General features: G+C 55.4%; 1 protein-coding gene and 1 long non-coding RNA gene across 22 annotated transcripts; one reads left to right on the top strand and one right to left on the bottom strand.

Moving 5' to 3' along the window:
- Nucleotides 1–76: 76 nt before the first annotated feature.
- Nucleotides 77–10,174, bottom strand: C14H14orf180 (chromosome 14 C14orf180 homolog). Of its 20 annotated transcripts, XM_037210885.1 has the most exons (7): nucleotides 9,866–9,998; nucleotides 8,419–8,720; nucleotides 6,088–6,129; nucleotides 4,451–4,577; nucleotides 2,667–2,796; nucleotides 2,243–2,278; nucleotides 77–1,798 (listed from the first exon to the last, which is right to left on the bottom strand). In XM_037210885.1, exons 4-7 carry the CDS (start codon nucleotides 4,559–4,561, stop codon nucleotides 1,563–1,565), a joined length of 513 nt encoding a protein of 170 aa, XP_037066780.1. In that variant the 5' UTR covers nucleotides 4,562–4,577; nucleotides 6,088–6,129; nucleotides 8,419–8,720; nucleotides 9,866–9,998; the 3' UTR covers nucleotides 77–1,562. The 20 variants fall into 20 exon arrangements, with proteins under 20 accessions (XP_037066780.1, XP_037066786.1, XP_037066784.1 ...); XM_037210891.1 differs by lacking the exons at nucleotides 8,419–8,720; nucleotides 9,866–9,998 and adding an exon at nucleotides 10,005–10,174 and having other exon boundaries at nucleotides 6,088–6,132; XM_037210889.1 differs by lacking the exons at nucleotides 8,419–8,720; nucleotides 9,866–9,998 and adding an exon at nucleotides 10,005–10,174.
- A 1,110-nt stretch (nucleotides 10,175–11,284) lies between these two features.
- Nucleotides 11,285–12,792, top strand: LOC114703098. Of its 2 annotated transcripts, none has more exons than XR_005092922.1 (2): nucleotides 11,285–11,373; nucleotides 12,186–12,792. It is a non-coding gene; the product is annotated as an uncharacterized LOC114703098 (long non-coding RNA). The 2 variants fall into 2 exon arrangements; XR_005092921.1 differs by having other exon boundaries at nucleotides 11,285–11,407.
- Nucleotides 12,793–17,288: the final 4,496 nt, after the last annotated feature.

Genomic DNA, 17,288 nt, shown 5'->3' with positions numbered 1-17,288 from the left:
GGGCCCCTGCTCCCCATCCCTACACCATCCCTCAGACATGAGTTTGGGGTTTGGTGATATCTCTTAGGCACATGTATCTCTGTGTATGTCTTTGGACATTTATTCTGGAACAAAACAGGACTGGGGATGTAACACGGTGGCAGACCGTTTGCCTAGCAGTGCTGGGTTAGCACTGTGAAAAGGAAACAAGGCAAACGGAAAACCCAAACTAGCTAGGGTAGGGTTCTGTGGCCCCTACAGAGCTGGGCACACTTTTTCTGTGGCCTCTGAAGCAAATGCTGGCTGTGGGGTGGGAAGCCACGGTTCTCTGTTGTAAAACATGGGGTGACCAATCCCCTTCCTAGAGGGTATTCACTCTCAGAGGCAGGGACGGAAGGGTGACCTCAAGGTCTTCCATCTCATCTCTTAGTGTCTGTTTCCATAGCTGGAATCACAGGCCCGTAATGAGCCTGTCTTTTCCAGAGTGGGATGAGATGATTGGGGGCTGGGGCAGCTGGGCTGGGGCAGGCAACAGCAGCCACAGTGATGGCTGATCCTGGTGAGTGGCTTCCCAGGCTGGTCCTCTCTAGACCACTCCTGGAAGCAGGGTTTCTCTCCACTGGCCCCTCCCTGACTGTGCCCTCAAACTTTATAGCTGGAGACCACTGTGTGGAGTACCTGAAGGCCAGAGAGGAGCAGATGGCATCCCAGTGAGCTAGAAATCTGGGCACACCTTTCTGGGGAGGATGTGGTCCTGGAGGCATGGTGGGGCCCCCAAATTCTCATGAATGACAGTTGCAAAGGACCTGTGGATTGTAGGGGTGGGTGGAGGGTATGCTCTGTTGTCTAGATGAGCATGCTTGGCCCTGAAGGGATTCGACAATAACTGTGTTACGTCCCTCATTTCTGTAATAATCCTGAGGTGAAGAGGGTGTGGGTGTTTTAATATGGAATCTGTTTCTGCCCACACAAGTAGGGAGACACCTTAAGAGGACAACCACAAGCCTCCCCCCCCCCAACCCCTGATCAGAAGTTTATTCCAGGGTGGTGCAGGGTCCCCCTGGTGGATCCTCCTGGGTCTGACTGGGCCTCCTCACTGTGTTCAGGGCTCCCCCTCCAGGCAGGTCTAGGGGGTCCTGAAGTTCAGTACGATGTGCTTGCTTCCCTTGACCTTGCAATATGCACGACAGAACTATGTCTCCAGGGGTTCAGGAGACAAGGCAGGCCTGATGGCCTTGGACTTGTCTGTGGCCCTGGAAGTGGGACTTCTCAGAACAAAAGTATTTATATATATACTTTTCTTTCTCTGGTACAACCTTAAAGCCCCAAGATCCCAGCCTGTGCTGACTGGTGTAGGGGCTACTTGTAGCATCAAGCCAGAGGCACCCCCTTTCCCCACTTAATCCACAACAGCAGCCTTTTGGAGCCCCTGGGTTTGTCAAGCACTGGATAGCAGAGCTCTGTCTTGGGGCTAGTCTTGGTGCCTGGGCTATACCACCATGGCCCCCAAACCCCCCTACCCGCCCCACTCCAACATCACCCTCCGGCGATGGTCAGAGGTGTAACTGCCATTCAGCCACGTGTCAGAGCCGCAGGAGGCAGTGCCAACAGGCAAGGACTACATGCCACAGGCGCAAGACGAGGACGAGGAGCCAGCCCCAGAGGTCCTCCAGGGCTACTGTGACGTGACTGGCCTGGCCACAGTACAGGCCTAACACCACTCCAAGCAGAACACACAGAGTCAGCCACAGGAATAGGGAGCCACTGCAGGACGCTGGCTGGAGCAGAGAGCCACCACGGGAAGCTGGTCGGCTGGGCACTGCAGGAGGGCTGTAGGTCAGTCCAGGCAGCTCCCCCATGTGGCCCTGCAAGGCTCTCTCTCTCTCTCTCTGCTGGTGGGGCTGGTATGGAGGGAGACTTATGTCGCCCGGCTGTTGACCTGTACTTGGCCATCAGGATGATGGTCAGGTAGGGTCCTGGGGTGAGTCTCATGGAATCCATGGGGCATGGGCTCTTGTCCTTGCCTGCCTAAGGAAGACTGCCCCCATTTAGGGATGCTGCTGCTCACCGACATATCAGGGATCTGGGGAGTGGCCCTGTGGGGATGGGGTCACTTCTAGGGCGACCAGGGGAGACAGAGTCAGGATCTAGAGTGACTCGGGATGTGGGGACAGGGGTGTGGTTGAGGCTGTGCCTGGTTCTGCCCTGTAGAGGTGGAGGCCCAGGACCTGCTGGCAGATGGGGCCTCCTTCTCAGAACTCACCCTTGACAGCAGCTGTGGTGTCCTTGCGGGCAATGTCTGGGAAGGAGACCACGATGGTTTAGTTAGGAAAATGTCCCCAAGCTCTCCCACCCCACCATACAAAGGTACTGAGACAAGCCTCACTGGCCTGGCCTGGCCTGTGAGATGAAATTATCTAGAACCCAGCCCCTCCAAGAGAGGAGGTGATGGTCACCACTGCATTCTCCCCTGTTGGCTGCTGTCCCACTGACCATGGCTGACCCTCATGACCCCATATTACAGGTTTATTGGGGCTCTGTCTGGGAAGGCAGAACAAGGACCGGCTTTTCTTGATGGTCCCAGACCAGGCCAGAGTTGCAAGGGCACCTGCCCACCCCACCCCACCCCACCCCACCCCACCCCACCCCACCCAGACCCTCGCACCCAAGCCCCTGGCCCCTCTTACAGTGCACAGCTACCTCCAGGGGCTCTCGGAAGCGCACGTGCCTTGAAGTTCTCTGTGGCTCAGCCCCATGGCATCCACATTCCTGCCGTCTGGGTCTCAGGATAGAGGGAGGGCACTTCCTGTCACCACCCTAAGGTGGAGATGGAGAACAAGGATTGTGAGCCCTTTCTGTTCAAGCCTGGCACCCTGGGCTGTGCTGTGTGCTGATTCTTCTGTGCTGAATGGAGAGGACCTACTGTGGAGGACCAGAGAAGGACAAGGAGACCTCAGGACCAGCCATCCACCTTGCCCAGCTTCTCCAGTGAGGTTCCGTGGAATGAAGCCTCAACAGTGGTGAGTGGGTGAGCTCAGTGCCTAGAAGGCCCATGCTTCTTCCCAGGCTGTGCCCCCTGCCAATCCCGGGGGTTCTGAGGGAAATTCTTCACACCCAGAGGAATGGCAGCAGTAGACAAGGGCAAAAACCTCACCAACCGAGGACGGCCTGTACAAAATCACGTGATCCCTGGGAACACTGTCAGAGGCCGCGAGACTCAGGCACCGAGAGCCCAGTGGCCAGGGAGCGTGACTGGCAAGGGCTGGGTACAGAGCCTGACAGCATCCCTGAACCATGTGCTTGGCTTGAGACACCCTGGGGTTCTGACTCAATTCCCTGGATAGGTGTTACCAGAAAACTCAGACCTGGCTTTGCAGTCTCAGAGGTTGCTGGGCCCTCTTCTCTGAGAGGAAGTGTACCAGGCAATTGTTCAGACCCCTGTAGGGATTGTTAGGGGGAACCTGAGACATGGGGGGGGGTCCTTGGTTTAGAGGGCCAAGTCTGTACACTCTTCAGAGTGGGGCCCCAGCCAAGGTTGATGGACGGCTGTGGGCAGCTGGCAGGCTGGGGTCTCTCCTCTATGAATCTCCCCTCCCTGCACTTAGGATGCACTTCAGGGTATCTGGCAGGTGGAGGAAGGCAGCACTCACATGCTACACACCCAGAGGCTACCTTCCTGCCTGCTTCAGTCACCCTGTGAACCTCAGCGGCTTCATCCATGACACGGGACAGCAGGCTGTCTGTGGGACAGAGCGCAGGGAAGCCGGGGCTATTTCTAAGTGGTCCGTGGCAGGATACTGGACTCTGCACAGCTTGATGAGGAGCTCTGGGGGGCTGCCCTGCTCCACCCACAGCTGCCTGTGCTAAGGTTAGCCTGGCATATCTCTGCCTCTTCCCTGGCCTGGCAGCAAGCGCCCCAGGTCTGGGCTCCTCCCACTTGGAACCCCTCTCTTGCTCCTTGAGTCTCTTGCCTTCTTGTTTACTCCTGGATGGAGCTGCTAACAGGCTCCGCCTGCTGTGTCTCCACCCCTTCAGTCGCTCTGACATCCTTCACTAACCAGCTCTGTAGCCAGCCAGGGGCTCTCTCCCCCTCCCCATCGTCTCCACCCACCATCCTTCCCTGTCCCTCCAACTTCTTCGCTCTGATTGTCATACCTCCCTGTCCTTGCATGCTGATCCCATGCTGTGACCCCTGGAAAGGTGCAGAGCAGACCCCTCCCCCCCCAGACCCGTGTCATCTTCTTTGTGCCCTTGGCTGTGCTACACCACACCCGGTGTTTTGGCCAAACCAAACCCTTCACAGTGGAACCATTTCCCGGTCTCCCACCAAGTTCCCGGTCATATGGCTTCCAGAGTTCCAGGGACAGAGGATCTCTTGAGAGCAAGGACAGGGACCCCCTGCCTCTCTCCCAGCTCACAGCAGCAGCCTGTATCTCTAGAGTTAGTGTTTCCGGCGGCATCGTGGCTTTACCCTCTCAGTCCGGGGAGGTTGTGAGCCCCACGTGGCCCCCTCATTCTCTCTGGTTGGTTGGCGTGTCCGCGGGTGGGAATCAGGGCGCAAGACTTGAGCTGCAGACCTCATTTACTGGCACATGGTCCTATGATAAGGAAGACGTTATTTATTGCACAAGCCATGCTTACAGAGATAAAGATAAAGGGATGAGAAAATTCCCCCTTGGAAACCAGGCTGGCTTCCTTAGCCCCCACCCTTCTCACAGACCCTCAAACACCAGCTTCCTTTGCAGGGATCACGGTGCAGATAAATCCTGTGCCCCGCCAGCTGCAAAGCCTTTCTGTCAGCAATTTTCTCTGCGGGCATAGTCTTCACAATTATCACCTTGGATGGCTGTGTAATATTCCTTTGGGCGCTGATGCCCTGAGATTTACAGCTGCCCATCCACCCACTGTCATGGGCTGCTCAGGAAGACGGTGGTTTATTGCAGGAGTTTGCAGTGCTCCGAGATCATGGATAAGGCTGCGTACAGTAGACGCTCTGGCTTCGGTCAGTCCGCTAAGCCCCCTTCGCAGACGCTGGGAGCGGATGACAGTAGGGCTTCTCACTGTCAGGGATCCCCCAGCAAGGAAAGGCTTTTCTGGAAGGTGTGCTGCCTCCTCAGTTGGCCCTTGTGTTGGGAGGGATGGGCTACAATCCGGCCCCGCCCGCTTGTCTCCGTCCTTCTCTTTGTCTCCATATCTCTGCTCCTATTTGTCTCTGACTGTCTCTGCGTGTGTGGGCAATTCTCAGCCTGTCTCCCTGCCAGTCTCCCCGTCTGCTGCTCTTTCTCTGAGTTCTCCTGTCGCATCTCACAGTTGGGTGTAGTGGCGTCCCTTCTGCCTGTGGAGCCGTGCCCCCTGTCACCCCCCACACACACACACACACTCCCTACAACAGCCCACCGTGTGATTATTTTCCATAGTTTCAGCCATGCCTTCTGATTGGAGCCTGGGGGTGGGGGATGGCTGGGGGAGGTAAGAGACCTCCATCATCCTCCTCAGAGACACAGATCAGAGAGAAAGGAAGTGTCCCCAGGCTACTGGCAGGGTGGCTCTCCTTCCTTTCCCCAGTTGGAAGGGACAGTGTGAGGCAACTTTCCTCCTCCACCCCACCTAGATTCCCCCAGATCTCTGCTCCGGAGAATGCTTTGAAATGGGGGCAAATGCCTGTTTTCATGAGACGTGGCTCTGGCTTTCATAGACTCCAGGGGCCTTGCCCTTGAGAACTGAGAGTAGATAAGAGTGAGGAGCTTGCCCTGACTCCAAGGAGGACCCCCTCAAGGTCTCCCCAGAAATGGCTGCTTTGAAGGTTGACCCAGGGGCCTCCATACAGTCTTCCATAGGAGATAATGGAACAGGCGAGTCTTCATGCTCAGCGGGCGTAAGTACGGCAGGTGGCTGAAGCCCTGTTAATGTCTGCCTGGATGTGTTTGCATGGCTCAATTACTTCAGAAGGGAGCACATTCTCCTATCACAGCATCAGATTTTAATGCAATAGGGTAGAAAAGGGGCTGGCCACAGGGAGCAGAGAAAGGAGGAAGGGGAGGGGAGGGGAGGGGAGGGGAGCGCCTTAGGCTCCAGGCTCACTTTCAGGGAAGGGGCCACGTACTGTACCTTTCTGCCAGCACTCACTTTTTGGTCCTCCGCGGCCAGGATCTGCTAGGGGATTGTGAGACAGTATGTATCAGTGTTTTTTAAATGTTTACTTCACTTACTTAATGTGTGTGAGTGTTTTGCCTGTGTGTATGCATGTGTGCCGTGGATGTGCAGGTTGCCCACTGAAATCAGAAGAGGGTGTCAGATCCCATGGATGGTGGTGAACCACCACGTGGATGCTGGGAACTGAATCCTGCCCTCTGCAGGAGCAACAAATGCCCTTAACTACTGAGCCGTCTCTCTAGATGCTCGTGTGTGTTTGTATACACATAACAGCATGTATGTTTGTGGGTGTGCATGAGTGTACCTGGGGTCGTATGACATGAGTAGACACTTGTTTGTGTGAGCATGTGAATACTGACCTGTGGAGAATCCATGTGTACACATAAAAATGTAACTGTGTGGCTAATGTGTGCTAGCATGTGAGAATATGCATATGCATGTGATCTGTGTACACACAGGCATGTTTGCACATGCATGAACGTACCCGAACCACATATGTGTGCATGTGTATATGTGTGAGTGTGTTAGTATGTGGTGTGTGTGTGTATGAGTATGTGGTATGTGTGTTGTGTGATTGTGTTAGTATGTGGTGTGTGTGTGTGTGTGTGTGTGTGTGTGTGTGTGTATGAGTATGTGTTTTGTGTGCTGTATGAGTGTGGGGGTGTGTATGTGAATGTCTATAGGGGTTGTGTGTGTGGTGTGTTTCTGAGTGTGTGTGAGAGTGTGTGTGTGGTATGTGTGTGAGTGTGTGTGGTATGTGTGTGAGTGTATGTGTGGTGTGTATGTTAGTGTGTGTGTGGTATGTGTGTGAGTATGTGTTTGTGGTATGTGTGAGTTTGTGTGGTATGTGTGAATGTGTGTGGTGTGTGTGAGTGTGGTGTGTGTAAGTGTGGCGTTGTGTGAGTGTGTGTGTGAGTGTTTGGTATATGTGTGAGTATGGTATGTGAGTGTGTGAGTATGGTGTGTGTGTGTGTGTGTGTGTGTGTGTGTGTGTGTGTGTGTGTATTTGCCTTGGATCCCTATCTCTGTGGCCTCAATCAAGCAGAGAGCTCTCAGGCTTTCACACTCCCATCAGGAGTCCAGAGGGGGGCATCTCTGGCTCACGTAGTGGACGTAGTGGACGTAGTGGACACAGGCAAGCCTGCTGGTATCCCCTCCCACCGGCCCCAGAGCAGAGGCCTTGGCCCAGCAGGGACAGGCCGTAGCTCGTAACCTGAGTGCATTTGCTCAGAGGCCGGCTCGTGACAGATGGGTGATAAAGGGTGGAAAATAGTACCAGGAGCCTGGGGCCCGGGGAGTGCCATGGCTATGCCACGCTCATTGGGGAGGGCTGGTATCTGGGGCTCCGTCCTTCACTCAGGGAAACAACCCAGCAGCTGCCCCGTTAGCATCAAGGCCCAGTCCCTCTAGTCCAGGGACAAGCATGGGAGCGCGGTGCCCCTAAGAGCGGGGAATCCTGACCCAGGTGAAGAACGCCACCAGACAGGCTCAGAGCCAAGCTCGGACACGGCACCCTCGAGTCCAGGCAGGCGAACGTGGTGTTTGCAGACAGCTGGAGCAGTCACACAGAGAGAGAAGGGCCGTGTCCCCAAGTCAGCCTGGTGGCCCCAACCAGGGGCTCTTTACCAGCCCCAAGTCTAGACAGTCTTCCAGGCTCTATCCAGAGGCCCCTTCTCCCTCTCCTTATCCTGGAGTTTGGGGAGTCAGCAGTGGCCCACGCCCCATCCCTCTCACCAGCCTGGCTTCTGTGCTTTGCGCCTGCCACCCCTTCACACACCTCCTCGGTCTGCGATGTGTTTTGGAGAGTCTCTGGGGGTGGGCAGGGTGCCGAGTGCAAGAGCTGGCACATGGGTAATTTCAGTGCCCTGCCAGCCCTGCCAGCCCCCACAGGGAAGGTCCTTCCTCAGATCTGACCAGTGGCTGGCACTGTGCTTGGCAGCCGTGGCTGCCCTCTGCCCACCCTCACACTTGTGCTATGCTAGAGACCTGAAGAAGGGGCAGGGTGTCCCCACCTCTGAGCAGAGCTTGATTTCCTGCTGCAAAATCACCTCTCTGGAGATTCCCCAGAGGGACTGGAGGTGGCCTGGCCTGCTGGGAAGCCAGAGCCTCGGGGGGGGGGGGCTTTCCTTACATGCACACAGACACAGGGGCCGTGTGCCCTAATACACACACACACACACACACACACACACTCACTCACTCACTCACTCACTCACTCACGCACACCAAGGCCTGCCCTACCTGGGTTCCTGTGGCACTGTATCTGCCTTGTGTGTGGTGGCTCACTTGCCTTGTCCTGCGATCTGCTGCCGATCAGAGCCCACATGAGGCAGGAACTGGAGCTCTTGCTCACAGAGCAGCTGAGAAGTTTCCATTACAGAGACATGGGGGCAGTGGCCTCAGCAGCCTTGAGGGTTGGCGGCCCGCTGGCCTCTAGGCAGCCGGATCTCTAGGGGGGCTGCTGTGTGCAGGGCCTAGTGGCTCCCAGTGGAGTTGAATGCCACCCCAGGCACCTCAGCAGCTTGGCCACAGGTCCGTGAAGGGGCACGGACAAGGCAGAGGTTGCTGCCTGCTGTTCCTCCTCCCAGCTAGAAAGGAAACAGGAAGCCGTGGACACCCCTGCCCCTTCACCTCCCTTTTGCAGGGCGGGAGGCAGAATGCAGGCCAGGCAGGCGATGGGGTCCCTGGAAGGGCTGGTGTTACTAATCTGGCGCTCCAGCCAGGAATAGTCTGGAAGCTCTCCAGATACCAAACATTCCTGACTTAAGTGAGAGAGAGAGAGTTCTAAGGAAGGCTCCCAGCTAGGCTGGTCCCTGCTGGCTTTGCTCACGCACCCTTGGCCCGGAACCAAGGGGTAGGAGCAGCCCCTGGACTCATGTCCCCGAGGCCTCATTCACGTGAGCTGTGGGGTCTGCACAGCTCAGTAGCATTTGGTTCATGAGGTTACCGAGGCACAGGTGATGGTGGTGTGTTGACGGGGTTCGGGGGGGCCTCAGAGTGAAGCAGGCTTGGTCTAGGCCCTGAGAGCCTCTGGTAGGCAGTGTGGACTCTCCCCTAAGCAGGGCCTAAACTCAGGTGAGCCCTGGGGGCTGCGAGCCACTTGCCGGCTGCCTAGGTACCGGGCGGGTGAGAGATGGACTCTGCAGCAGTGCCCACAGAAGAGGCCATTGTTCTAAGGAGATATGCCCATGCGGGGAGGCCTGACTGGCATGCTGACTCGGCCCCTGCTGCCCTGGGAGCAGGCCCTGGTTCTGTGCGCTGTCTGATGCAGCACTTACTATCCTGTGTGGCTAGAGGACAGTGCTCCAGCATTTAGGTTTAAACAGCTCACCTCTCTGCTTCTCCCAAAGATGGCTTGGCCTTGGGCAGGGGATGGGCTTGGGGCTATTGCAGCCCTAGGCCCAGAGCCTTGGAGCATCAGGTACCTGGGTGTGAGGTGCCTGGTGACTGAGCCTTCCCTCTGCTCCCTCTGCATACAAGGACACACGGCGTTCTGGGATTCCCAGCTGCTGCGTTTTGTCTGCAATGGTCCCCACTTTAGGAAGCCCCTCAGACCTTGTGGGAAGGAATGGTGGCCGCCCTGGAGTGTCCATGGTGACTTGTGCGATCTCTGCCCAGACCGCATTCATCCCGTTGCCCACCACAGTTGGCTCCTTGCCTACACCTGTTGCTGGAAATCCTGATCCCAAGTGGGAAGGTCACACAGACCTGGTCCCCAGAGCTGGTTACTTACCTGGCTGCCTCCTGGGTCCACGAGGGCCAGAAATGACCATGTTCTGCAGGACGACTGTGGGGCACAGTCCAGTAAGGCCCTGGTGGATTTCAGTCAGTAGTACTCCCTGTCCCCTCAGGAGGGAGGCCCTGGACAGTACCTGTAGGTCACATTGGTCTCCACAGAATTCCTTCTGATGGGGCTGCTTAACTGTATGCAGGGTACAGTTACCGCCGGTCTGTGTTGCCTATCTGGGCCCTCGTGCTGAACCACAGGGCCATCCAGATAGCAAGGCCTGAGCTCTGACCGCCTCCCCCTTTGACAGAAATTGCGACAAACCCGCAGCCCGGCCACTGGCTCCAGATCTGGGAGGTGCCGTTTCCCAGGGCCCCAGTGGACAGTAGGCCAGGCCTGTAGACAAGGCCAGGGGTCAGCACCTCTTGTCCTGCCCATCTTGGCCCCATTTGTTCCCAGCAGGTCAGTTCCAGGACTGTGAATCTCTTGGAAAACCTATATTGTGGAGTTAAGGGCAGTGTGGCTGTGTGAGGGTGACATGGGGGCTGTGGAGATGTGGGGTGACTGTAGAATCCGGCCCCCGGTCAGGCTTACAGTAGAGCTTTGAGGTGGAGATGGCTCCTAGCCTGTCCCAGACCTCCTGCTTCGTAAGGTGCCCTGCCCTGGGAGTACAGGGCCCAAGTTACAGATTGTAGGCGTGCTGGCTGAACCCCAGTAGTATCCTGAGATGAAGGGTTAGAGGGGCAGCTGGGGGGAGGGACTGCTTTTCCTAGGGTCTATCCTGGGCTGGCATGAAGGGCTCTCTGCTGCATCTGCCCTGGCTGACAGACGTTGAGCTTGCCCCTCATTTGTACATGACAGATGTGGCTGTGAGGGATAAAGCAACCTGCCCAAAGCCACATGGCCAGGAGATGGTGGGCTGGCCCCGATGTGTGGCCCCTGCTGAAGCCCCTATCAGCTCATGACTGGCTCTTCCATGGAATGAGAGGGAGGTCCTGGGACCAGAGTCTGTGAGTGTGCAGGCCTCCGCTGGGTTGAGGGCTACCTGAGGTGTCTCCACCTTGTGTGGTTGCCTGTCAACCGTGGCCTCTCTTCTGAAGGTGGGAATGACCAGCCTCATGCACCGGACTGTCTCCCCCTGCTCTTAGCTCTGTGCTACACTGCAATCTTATGTCATCACCCGAGTGATGTGGAGCAATAAGCCCCTGGCCTCATGCAGGATTAAGATTCCCTTTGGCCACAGGCAGTGAACACCGAGAAGGAGCCGGTGCTGCCTTCCTGGGAGGGCGTTGAAAGTCTCCAGCAGGAGGTGACCTACGGGACCGAGGTCGTGGGGGCTTTATAGTTTCAGCTCCTCTGGCCACACAGTAAGGCCTGTGACTGCCACGGTGACCTTTGTTTTATCAGCCCTTGGCTGTACCATGCTGGCCTAGCTGCCAAGGCTTTCTCGTCCAGATGGAAGGCAAAGGTCCCTTCCAGAAAGGCGAGGCAGGCGGAAAGAGCACAGGCCTTGGGTAACCACACGCTGGTTCCTGGGATGGGCAGCAGGTAGTGGTGATGGCGGTGAGGGACTCAGGTTGACGGGAGTTACCGATGGGTCTGGGGCAGGGTTGGGGGTGGGGCGCAGGACCCTATCTGCTACAGCAGCAGAAGGGTCTCCCAGGTAGGAAATTTCCCACTGCCTCAGTCTAGTGGGCAGAGCTGCAGCCTGGAAGTCATTGCTGCTGCTAAGACGCAGCCTGGGGACGCTGTCAGTGAAGTCAGGCTTCTGTAGATCCATAGCTTTGGGATGTGGTTCGGAGGTGCTCTCTGTCCTACTATTGTGGCCTAGACTGCTGGGGTGAGGGGTTGTGACTCTGGACCACAGGGCCATGGGTGTCCCAGGACTTTCCGTTTGTAGGGGCAATGTTGTCTGTTACGTCAGCCATCACCCTCGGGGCTTCTGAAAGACTCTGAGGTGGGGTTTGCGCGCAAAGGGTCTGCGGATAGGTGTGAGCATCAGGAAGCAGGACAGAGAGGCGAAGGGTTGGGAGTGGCTCAGGGAGGTGGGTGAGAAGGGATATTGACTGATTAGGTCTGATGGATCCCTCACTGGATACAGGGAAGAGCTTGGGTAGGAAGAGGTCAGGCTGGCTTGTTCCTATAGGGAAATGTGGGTGGGGGCGCCATGAGGAAGCAGGAGGGCTCCTGCTGAAGGCAGATGGCCCAGGGGGCTGACTGAGGACCTCTGGGTCAGATATTCATTGGCTAGGTATGTGAGCGGGCACGTGTTCCTATCGTCTCTAGAACAAATGCCGCTGATGTTAGCCCTTCTTCCTTCCTTCAGAGTTGCGCTGTGGGCTGAGAGCAAGATGCAGCAGGGCCAGTACCTTCAAGGCTCTGGGGAAGGCCCCTCTATGTCCTTTCCCAGCTCGTAGAGATCCCTGCACACCTGCTTGTGTCTTTCTCCCCAGCTTGGAAGCCAGGAATAGAAGAGGTCATCTGAACCACTTCATCCTTCTGATGGGTAAGGACCCGCTGAAGCCTCTCCCCCAACATTCACGACAGTCTCTTGATCTTAAAGATCCCACGTCTCCAACAAGGCCAGTCCTGTCTGTAACCTTTGTTTTCAACCAGCCAATGACCACGTGTTCTGTACCTGTCTGGAGAATGAGCTGTTGTAGCCGTGAGTGAATGACTTCATTAAACACGTAGTAGACAAAAGGCAAGAAACAGCAGGCGGCCGATAGAAGCAGCCAACAGACGGCAAAGAATGGTCAAATCAGGACTTTACTGATTTGATTGAGAGAGTGAATGAAGATAAAAATCACTAAATCAGCTTACAACAGCCAGCGGAAGTTGACTGGAGAAACCGAGGCAGTTGCCTGCTCTTTCCCACTGCAGGTGTTTATATACGCTGTAATAAACAATGGTAGCCTCCTTGAAATATTTCACCTTCTAGCTGTTTGCTGTTTCCCTCACTCATTCCTGATCCAGAGTCCAGGCTGACCCAGAACAGGGGGCTTTGGAAGAGACAAGAGAGAGACTACTCGCTCTCAGGTCCTCTTTAAACAACTTAAACTGCACCTGGCAATTTACTAATACACTGAGAATGTCTGAGCTCCGGGGAGTGAGGATGGAGATGTCTTTGGGGCATTATTCCACTTTCCACAGGTTATAGATGACGTTTCCACAGGCGGGAGATGAGTGAGTTTGGGATGTCCTAGGGATTAGAAAATGAGATCTGGGTGGAGATGGATGGAGGGCTGGGAGGCCATGTACATGTATTAGGATTTTCATGGTATCCAAATGGAGGTGAGTTTGGGGTTACCCTGTGTGACAAGCTGAACAGTGGTACCCCAAAAAGATCTATGCGAGGTTTCTGGAGTCTATGAATGCAGCTCATCTGGGAGAGTTTTTGCAAGTATGATATGGACCTTGAGATGGGAAGGGGACATGGGACTGTGTATCCTGTGGACACTGAAGGTCATCACATAAGTCCTAAGAGGCAGGGGTCAGGGGTCAGATGCAGGAGAGGAGATGGTGTGACACACGGTGCAGACTGATGTCACAGGCCATGAATGTCAGTGGCCACCAGAAGCCAAAGACGCGGGAAGGTCTTCCCATCGCTGGAAGCCCCTGAGCTACCATGGTCTGCCAACCATGCCTGGGTTTGGACATCTCCTTAGGTCTGAGGCTACATCTGCTTGTTCTGGTGCATTAATGGAACCTGGATGCTCAGAGATAGAGGCACACGGAGATCCCATGGGGTCCTGGGTGCTGTCGCATGAGGGGGGTCGGGCTGGTGAGAAGAAACCAGGGATAGAGCTGTCTACTGCATGTGGTATGCTGGGGCTCCAAGGCCAGAGGGAGACTGGACGTGGCTGAGTGGGTAACAGGGGGTGGGAGGTAGGGGCGGGCTCGTCGGTAGATGGTGGGTGTGTGATATGAGGGTAGGGACCACAGTGGAGAGAGGGAAAGGTGACAGGGTGGGGTGAGAGCAGGCTGTGGAATGCTAGGGCTGACACAGGACTCCAGTGAATATGGTGGGAGCCTGGGCTGGGTCCACAGGCCCGGGGGGAGGGGGGCGTCTTGTGGGGCAGACTGGGGGAATTTTTCCAGACAACTGTCTGAGGGAAGAACTTCCAACAGTGAGGTAGTGAGTCCTCCATCACTGGAGGTAAGCAAAGGTGCTTCTTGCCTCTTGCAGTTCTCAAGGGTCTCACAGGCCTTGGGACAGCACATTGTAGGGAGAGGGAGCAGTGGCGGGGACAGCGTGTGCCATGCGGCATCCTGGTCACGTGGGAGTGATGTTTCTCTGTCGTGCAGTCACAGCCTCGCTATGGGGCTGACACGTGCTAGTCTCTGGCTGACGCAGGGACCCCTGACAGACAAGCCTGGCCACCCTTCACGAGCCTAGACCCTCAGTAAGACAAGGATGCTGGGCAGTGTCCCTGGCCCCCGACAGGGTGGGCTCCTGGTGTCAGAGGCTGGTCCCCTCCAGTGGGACACTCAGAATGACCAGCCACAACGCCACCCGCAGCCAGGTAATGGGAACCTCTGGGCCCAATTGTACACTAACAAAAGCACCCTGGTTCCATTTTCCTAAATTATTCATGACCTCCAAGAGGCCGTAAAAGTCCTCAGCTCTCTCCAGGAACCATAATTACAATGATAAATTTTGTTTATAAAGTCAGCCCGTCCCCACAAGCCCGCCGCCTGGGGTGCTGTATATAAGCCGTAACGGAGACGGGGATTGCCTAAAGCCGCTGTGACAGCTGTTTCTCCAGCAGGGACTTGGGGGCTGGTTGGAGTAGGCCCAGGGATGTTGGGGGGCCAGAGGCCTCAGTCTGCCACCTCCAGCCTGCTGAGGGTACACGGCTCAGGACGGGCAGTCTCAGGGTGTTCCGGCTGTCACGGCCATTGCAGAGCCAGGCTCCTGCCCACAGCAGGAGCTTTGGCAGGGGTCCTGTGTGGGCTTTGCTGGCTTTCCATCCTTGGTCTCTGGGCCCCAAGGACCCATGGCAGGAAGATGGCTGTGTCTGTCCCAGGCAGAACCTTCACATGCAGCACACGGACTTCAAGTCTCGTGCAGGGACATGAGCAGGTGCGTGTCCACACGTGAGCCATGCTGTCAATCACAGAAGTCCTTGTGGGCGGGGTAGAAACTGGGCCTTTGCATGTTTTCTCAGAGCCCCACTGGGCTCCAGTGGTGGCCCCACTGGCTGACAAAGACCAGGACTCTGAGGAGACAGTGTCATGCTCAAGGCACAGCGGTGGCACCTGGCACAGCCACACCAGAACCACACAGCTGCTGGAACAAGATACCGTAGAGCAGCGGTTGTCAATCTGTGGGTCTTGACCCCTTGGGGGGGGGGTCTAATGACCCTTTCACAGGGGTCCCCTAAGACCATCAGAAAACACAGATATTTGCATTATAATCCATAACAGTAACAAAATTACAGTTAGGAAATAGCAATGAAAAAATTTATGGTTGGGAGTCACCACAACATGAGGAACTGTATTAAAGGGTCATAGTGTTGGAAAGGTTGAGAACCATTGGCCCAGAGCCTGGGGCGGGGCCCAAGATCACCACTACTTCATTGTGTCATGAGGTAGTCAATGCCCAGTGAGCTCAGCTGACCTTCCTCTGTGGAAACGCTTGCTTTGCTGCATATGGTACGTGCTGAAATCCAGGAGGGGTGGGCAAATGGACACCCAGTCTGTGCTATCATCATGGCAGCAGCCAAGAGCTCAGAATAGGGTCTCTGGTGGCTCAGATGTGCCTTCTATGTGTGCTTCCTTCCTTGGACACTGGCTGGGTCCCTCACTGGGGTCCCTAGCCCAGGTGGGGGGTACAAGTTCTCCCGACCCTTACACCATCCACAGGGGTAGCCTCACTGAGGCCGCACAAGGCGAGGCAGTATGAGAGACTCAACAGTAACTATACTCAGGGAGGGAGGCATGCCCAGATGTTCTGACAGCTGCTGGATTCAGAATCTGAGTTGCTCTTGACATTAGGGGATCGATAACACCACCATGGTGAGAGTGAGGGCTTAGAACAGCTGTTTTCAGCCTTCCTGACGCCGCGGCCCTTTAATACAGTTCCTCATGTCGTGGTGACCCCCAACCATAAAATTATTTTCATTGCTGTTTCATAACTGTAATTTTGCTACTGTTATGAATTATAATATAAACATCTGATATGCAGGATGGTCTTAGGCAACTCCTGTGAAAGGGTCGTTCAACTCCCAGAGGGGTCATGACCCATAGGTTGAGAACCACTGACTTAGCAGCTCAGTGGTAAATGAGCCCAGTGGTAAAACGTCTCTGGAGCAGGGCAGTGGTGGCGCACGCCTTTAATCCCAGCACTCGGGAGGCAGAGCCAGGAAGATCTATGTAAGTTCGAGGACAGCCTTGTCTACAGAATGAGATCCAGGACAGGCACCAAAAGTACACAGAGAAACCCTGTCTAGAAAAACCGAAAAAAAAAAAAAGTCTCTGGAGTCAAACCCAGGCTCCTAGTGCATAACTGGGGTTGTTTTCACTTAGGGCTGGGATAGACTTCACATCAGCTTCCTGGCCAGTGGAAATAAGAGCCACTGGGCATGATGAAAACCAGAGAGATGGCCAATTCCACCTTTGGCCAAAAAAGTAAGACCATATAGCCCATAAGGGACTTTACAGAAATTAGTATCACTTCAAGACTCAAAGGATGCAGGCTGTGGTCTCACTGCATCCCTACTCCGCTCTACTGTGTGGGATCTGATGAACCAGATGGGTCCTGGCAGGTGGTGGTAGATCATCTAGTCCATGACAGATGGGGATGGATCACCCAGCCTGGACCAATGGCAGATCACACAATGGATCACTTGGCTTGGCTCAAAGGCAGATGATGATGGATCACCCAGCCTGGACCAATGGTAGATCACAATGGATCACTTGGCTTAACTCAAAGGCGGATGATGATGGATCACCTGTCTTAGTCCAATGGCAAACGAGGAAGAATGACTCTGTCTAGCCTAGAGGCAAGTGATAGTGCGTACCTGGCCTAGCCTAGTGTCAGCCTCCACTGAACCTGCTCTTGTGGGTGTGGTACCCGATGGAATGAAGTCTCTGTATCCTCTCCCGTGGGCTGTTCTTGCTCAGGACGCAGCAGCGGAAGAGTCACATCTTTTGTTTCTCACCTTGTGAGCGAGGGCAGTGAACACAGCCTTGCTGCTGTCCATCCCTCCTTTCTTCTTCTTCTTCTTCTTCTTCTTCTTCTTCTTCTTCTTCTTCTTCTTCTTCTTCTTCTTCTTCTTCTTCTCCTCCTCCTCCTCCTCCTCCTCCTCCTCCTCCTCCTCCTTCTTCTTCTTCTTCTTCTTCTTCTTCTTCCTCCTCCTCCTCCTCCTCCTCCTCCTCCTCCTCCTCCTCCTCCTCCTCCTTTTTCTGTCATTGTCCGGTCTCT

The sequence above is a fragment of the Peromyscus leucopus genome, chromosome 14 (assembly GCF_004664715.2).
Source record: "Peromyscus leucopus breed LL Stock chromosome 14, UCI_PerLeu_2.1, whole genome shotgun sequence".
NCBI classification, from domain to species: Eukaryota; Metazoa; Chordata; class Mammalia; order Rodentia; family Cricetidae; genus Peromyscus; species Peromyscus leucopus.
This window is presented reverse-complemented; position numbering and strand designations above follow the sequence as displayed.